The sequence below is a fragment of the Trachinotus anak genome, unplaced genomic scaffold, assembly GCF_046630095.1.
Source record: "Trachinotus anak isolate AG129_WGS33_773 ecotype Australia unplaced genomic scaffold, CSIRO_AGI_Tana_v1 ptg000039l, whole genome shotgun sequence".
Classification (NCBI taxonomy): Eukaryota; Metazoa; Chordata; class Actinopteri; order Carangiformes; family Carangidae; genus Trachinotus; species Trachinotus anak.
This window is the reverse complement of record NW_027273890.1, coordinates 771,168-777,500: the sequence shown is the minus strand read 5'-3', so window position 1 is coordinate 777,500 and position 6,333 is coordinate 771,168. Positions and strand designations below refer to the sequence as shown.

The 6,333-nt window shown below is 43.0% G+C and overlaps 1 protein-coding gene across 3 annotated transcripts in view; it reads right to left on the bottom strand.

Annotated features, from left to right (window-relative positions):
• tfcp2l1 (transcription factor CP2-like 1) overlaps positions 1-6,291 on the bottom strand; it is a 15,298-nt gene extending 9,007 nt beyond the window's left edge. For 2 of the 3 annotated variants that reach the window (XM_071472468.1, XM_071472469.1), the window contains exons 1-6: positions 5,462-6,291; positions 4,890-5,038; positions 2,917-2,990; positions 1,263-1,368; positions 504-610; positions 266-418 (exon numbers count right to left, since the gene is read on the bottom strand). In XM_071472468.1, the coding sequence (XP_071328569.1) occupies positions 266-418; positions 504-610; positions 1,263-1,368; positions 2,917-2,990; positions 4,890-5,038; positions 5,462-5,520 (648 nt within the window). In that variant the 5' untranslated portion in view covers positions 5,521-6,291. Of the gene's footprint in view, positions 1-265; positions 419-503; positions 611-1,262; positions 2,814-2,916; positions 2,991-4,889; positions 5,039-5,461 lie in introns of those variants that run through there. The other variant, XM_071472470.1, reaches the window with a different exon arrangement.
• Between the last annotated feature and the right edge of the window lie 42 nt (positions 6,292-6,333).

The window sequence follows — 6,333 nt, the reverse complement described above, 5'->3', positions numbered from 1 at the left end:
AGTCGGGACATGATGTGGGACATGATGTGGGACATGAGTCGGGACATGAGTCGGGACATGAGTCGGGACATGATGTGGGACATGATGTGGGACATGATGTGGGACATGAGTCGGGACATGATGTGGGACATGATGTGGGACATGATGTGGGACATGATGTGGGACATGAGTCGGGGCCGGGGCAGAACCACTGCTCTAGAGATGAGTGGAGTGCAGCTCAACTGTGTGAAACCTGGAAGCTGAGGACGAGCAGCGGGTGTGATACCTTGAAGACTTTGACCTGGCAGCTGGAGGAGTGGACGTGCTCCATGAATTCTCTGTGTTCATTGGTGGTGAACGTGTCAACCTGGATACGAAAGGGCACCCCCTTCTCCCCGCCATGCTTCCTGGGGGTGAACTCGGTGCTGATGCAGTTGACCTGAGAGGAGGAGACGAGAGGCGGAAAATCAAAGACCCTGACTTCCCTCCAGACACTGGACCAGGATATGAGCTGACATCTGTACCTGGATGAAGACAGAGGCGTTCTTCATGGGGTCCCAGAGGAACTCGATGGTGTTGAGGTGCAGAGGGTGTGAGCGAGGCTCCAGTACCCCCACTGACAGTGGGATATCTGCAAGTCATGAGCCAGGCTGTCAGTCCACCTCTGCTTTAAAGGCCCTGAAAACAGGTCTTTGTTTTCTGTTTCACACCAACTAATTCAGCAGAATTTGAGTCAAAATATCCAAACAGTTGTGAGGTGGTTTGACAGTGTGCGCCCCCCCAGGTGTGGCTGCATGGATGGCAGTGTTGGTGTGTTACAGTGCAGGTTATGGGCTGAATGATTCTCGCTGAGGACACATGATGAACGAGCGCATCAGTTAAAGGAGCTGTTTGTACGTTTTCTCTGCTGCTGAACCTGGTTCTTACGTCTTCAGGACAGACTGGAGGCTGCAGTGACAAGATGGTGGTAGCCACAGCTAGCTGTTAGCATGCTAACTTCAGTAGAAGAACAGACGTGATAGAGACCAGAGTTCACCCAGGAGTTAGTCTCCACCTCTGGAGACAGATGTTGGTGAGTGAAGGATGAAGTTTGATGCTGAACTCACAACGTTTCTTCCAGACTGGTCAGAAAACAGCTGCTAATGCTAACGTTAGCTATGTAGCAATAGCACAACTTACAAATAGCTCCTTTAAAGCTGCACTGATATCAGTCAACTTTGATCTTTATCTTTAAGAACGAGCTTTAATGCATCACAGGTGACATGTAGGTGCAGGTCATTCACCTATGTCCAGGATTCGGTCTCCAGGCCTGTTCCACCTCCATCCCTCCAGCTGCTGGTGCTCCATGTACTGCAGGCGACGGTCATGAAATACCACGCGCACAATGCTCTGTGGACAGGTCGGATCGGGGTTTAGGCCTGAGCAGCAGCTGCAGCTCGAGTGGGGCAGCTGGCACAGAGCCGAACAGCTGGACTGTTGGGCAACGTGCAAAAAGGCCCCCCCTCGTTTATTCATCAAAACATACTGAGGCAGTTTCATCAGACAAGGAGGAGGAGGTTTCATCTCCAGTCCCTCCCATCACACAGTACAGATTTTTAGAGTGAACATGAGAGAGGAGCTGAGCTGGGGAGGCAGCGCAGACAGTGACTCTCTCAGCTGGGAATCAGGGCTCCCACACTGTGACTTCATCACAAAAACAGTCACGGCCTCCAACCTGAGGCCTCATGACCTCGTCAGGTCGGCTGCCATCAGACGCCGAAGCTCCAAGAACTTTAATCATCGTTTTCAAGGTGTGTGGGAACCCTGATCCAAAAGTGCTCATGGTGTAAACACAGTGTTCTGTTCCTTCCTGTTCCTCGCTCCCTGAGGCTCTTTATGTTATATATTTATAATATATATATATAAATATATAATATTTCACCTTGTCAACAAAATCAATCAAAAGTAGGATTTGAATAATATTGTTCTTGGCTTGTTGTGGATTTTATTACAGGGACACTGATTCAGTCCTGCTCAGCCTGTTCCATAGCTTCAGGCTTTGAAAGGAGGGTTTTTATATTTAAGAAAATAAATGATCCCTGATGATGTCACCAGGGTGGTGATGATGTCATCAGGGCTATCTTGGAGTTGAGCGCTAGAATCTTAAAGGAGCCTGTGTTATGGAGGAGTGCAGACGCTGAACAGGTCATGGAGAAATGTTCTTGGAGTTGATGTCAGTTTTTAAATGTGGACGTTCTTCTTTAATTCTGTCTGAGTTTCTGGAAGCGCCACACCAAACAGCTGCACTGGCACTTTTTTAAAATCCTGCTAGGACATGAAAAAATGAAACTAACAACCTCAACCTGAGGCTCATGCATGATTAGATCTGTCACGTCATGTGTTTGTGGAGATGCCACCTGTCCCATTCTTGTGTTTCTTGGATGCTACAGCAGCTGACATTACAGCATCAGGCAGTGGCCGCCTGACGACAGGGACACGTCCAGTGGACGCGCTCTCACAGAAGTGAAATAAAGGACCTCTCCTAACTCTGCAGCGAGTGTGTCGTTGTGTGGTCTGACACAAACCAGGAGCTGTTAAGAAATCTGTGGCATCAGGAATAAACCACATTTTAAGTGTCTGATGTTTCCAGGAGTAATGTGAGTGTGTAGATGTTCAGTTGAAGAGTGTGTGTGTCAGGTGATGAGATGAGTTGTGTGTGTGTGTGTGTGTGTGTGTGTGTGTGTGTGTGTGGTTTATGTGAGGACTAGGAAGGAGGAGCGGTAAGTTTGGGTGATAGTACCAAGCTCTCCAAGGTCGACACCCCACCCCTGAAGTGGAAGGGAGGGTCGAGGGACCTGTGACAAACCAGGAAATGGATACATGAAAACAGATAGAAGAAGAAGAGGAAGAGGTCACATGAAAGTCAAAAAACAAACAAACACAATGCCTCACACCTACCTTTACACATTTGCTGCTTATATCTGTATACTCCACTAGTTTTCTGTTAAGCATACGGATTTCGTAGGACTGACCTACATTTTAAAACATTAAAAAAAACCTGATTAAAATTGAAAAATGGGAAATCAGTCAATCAGAAAAGAGGGGCAGTGGAGATAGAATCAAATTAGAAACCTTTGAAGCCAGATATCAAGGCCAGCAGCTAGGAAACCTTTAAATATCTCCATCCTGATCAGATACAGACGAACTACCAGAGCTTTGTCACTATAGTGATGAAACTAACAGACCCTGGCAATTAACTTCTCATCAATACTGGTTTCATTGTTGGCCAAAAGTTGCATGTTACAGCAGATAGATTACTTCAGAGCAGATAAGCAGAGCAAACTTGTAGAGACATGAAGGTAAATTCAAGCACAAATAAAAAAATGTGACTGTTCAACAAGAGAAACAGAAACAATAGAGGATGATCTGAAGTCAAAGGAGGAAGTGCAAACAAAGTCAAAAAAAGAAATGAATGTGAATTAGATTAAAAGATAAAAGTCAGACAAATGAACAAACATGTAGAAGCTCATGTTGCACAGATAATTCATGAATGGATATAAAAATAAAGCCTTTCAAACCTCACTGCTGTGATTTCTCTAGTAATTCATCCCGTTCCTATAGTCCAGAGCAGCCTATCACACATGTTCTATTTACAGCTGTCTACTGTTATAGAAATCTATGAAGCAAAGAAAGGCCAAAACATTTATTCTAAATACCTGATTGTGTAATCTATCATCTTCTAAATACTTTAAATACACAGAATCTACAGTATTTTAATATTTTACTTTGAAATCTGAATATATGTGGTTTAAATTACCCACTTTGAAATTTACACATTTAAAAAAAAATTCTGATTCCAAAAATTTGATTTGAAGGTTTTTGAGGGTTTAAAAAAAATCCAATAGAAAATTTAAGGATTCACCATTAAAAACAAGACAAGATGACAAATTATATTCAGATTGCTAATATACAGAAATACAGTTAAATTCTGAGTCAGAAATAAAAAAAAAGAATCTAGTTGTTTTGAATTGTATAAATTAAATTCAGACACAACCACTACCAAGAAAAATCAATCAAGCTTGAATGAAATCGATCAGTCCTCTGTCCTATCAGATTGTGTCAGGTCACATGAGCCAGGAAGTCCTCAGACCCTGCTTTGTGTCCAATTGGGACAATCTTTAAAAAAAAGGAATTCACACCACAAATATCCATATAGATGACTTTCAAATGGAAATATTTAAATTCCAAGACTGAGCATATTCAAATATCAATTAATCAGTGGTGGTTAATGATTTGTTGATCAGCCTATTAGTTGAGCTCTAGAAAATCAATTGGTAATTATTTTAATAGTTGATTAATGATATCAGTCATTCTTCTAATTAAGGTGCCGAATATTCTCTGGTTCAGTTTTTCTGATGTGGTGATTTCCTCTTTTTTTAATGTCTTCAGGGTTTAGGCTGTTTAACAATTCATAGATTAAACAATTAATCAACAGATAAATTGATAATGAAAAAAAATTTAAAGTCAGTATTAGGAAAACAGTTGCTTATAAAAAACCCTAAATATTCTGACCTTTCTTTGCCTCCACAGATCAAGACAAAGTAAACTTGTTCTCTACATTACACCTAAAGCTGTGACTTGAGTTTGAAATCATTATTCTCTTGTAGGATAAAACTCATTCAGTCTTTTGTTGATGACTCTACACACGTCTGGTTTCTGGCTTTGAGACACAGGTGTGTACATTAGTTACATGTCCCAAACAACAGGAAAATAAATCTTAAATTCATTCAAATGTACGTGGGTTCATTTCATTTAAAATCCCTCATCATCAGTCCTTAATCTAACCTGCAGCTGCTGGGACTTCATGTGACAAAATAAGCTCCAGTCCATTTAGTCAACGTGGACATTCAGTGAGCAGGACAGATAGCTACCTTGGTTGAGATAAGTGAGAGTCTCCTCCTGCTGTTTCACAGCCGGCGAGGTGGCTGCACACAGAATGTACTGGAATGGCGTCCGCTTAGCACCATTTTCAGCCATAAGTCTGGCTTCTTCATTTTTCAAGAAAGGCGCCAAGGCCTCGCTGAAAGAGACCAGAGGGAAAGAAGACGGGCTGAGCATGGAGAGGAAGACTGTTTCCTGTGGCTTCAATTTAATCACAGCAACAAAGGTGCAAAAGTTTGATGTTGCAAAACTTGTCACAGCACAATTCCTGTGCATGAACATGTCAAAGAGAAAACTGCAGTGTAAAGGATCTGTTTGTTTTCTAAATGTGGATTTTGAATGCAATGCTCCTTTAAACTGAACCACAGTTAAAAATCTGAATTTCATGAGTTTATAATAATAATAATAATGAAAGACATAAATGAGTCAGATTACTGCAAATGTGCACACTTTTAAAATCACTTTTAACCATATAAGCACTTCTCTCCATAACATCTTGTGGAAGTAAATGTCACTGAAATCCACAGTTTCTCTGGAGCTTCTCCACATGTCTGTGCTTTACCTAATGTAACTAGCAGAGTGCTGGTGGTAGGACTCAGGCTGAGAATGGCAGAACAGCATATTTTCCAGTGCGATGTCTTCTCGTGTGCCAGGACCACAGGGAGACGTGGAGACAGACGGAGTTAGCTTGCTGCGCCTGCAGACTTCAGCTCAGAGGTTTGCAGTCAGCCCTCACTGCCTGCCTCTTATATGGAGCGCTGATATCATCAGGCTGCCATTAGCATACATTGGATGACCTCTGAGAGGCGGAGTGTGCAGACACACCTCCCAAAACCAACGTCTAGCTGGGTTGATGCATTAATAGCAGCTTCTCTTGACTAGTTGTTGACACTGCCAACAGTTTGGCCCTAAAGCTAGACTTTAAACTCACTTAGGGTAATGAGGTTCAGACACGTTCTGGAAAACAAACATGGTTTTGGGAACAAAGGGAAGAGGAGCTTCAGGTGAACAGCAGCAAACATTATTATCTTCCAGTGAAGGAGCAACATTAACATATCTGGGATGTTTCCCAGTATATAAATAAAGGCAGCACTCAGCAGTGGCTTTATGTTTTATGGCAGCTAATATCACAGCAGGAAGCTACATGAAACACTGACAAAAGCACCAAAGTTTAACCTCAGAATTCCTGTGTGACTGGATTAAACATGAGCAGACTGAGCGCAGCCCTGCAGCTGCTGCCCCGTCTCCTCGGAGCTGCTCCACAGGACCAGAGATCAGATCAGTCATTTCACAGAGAGCTCAGGTTAATGTTTACACACAGCAGCGACACACACCTCAGCGCCTGGATGCATGTGTCTGTAAATGGATGGACAACTGGGCAACACTGCTGCCAGTGTCCCTGTGGAAGTCAAGGTTCACCCTGGGGGTTGGGGG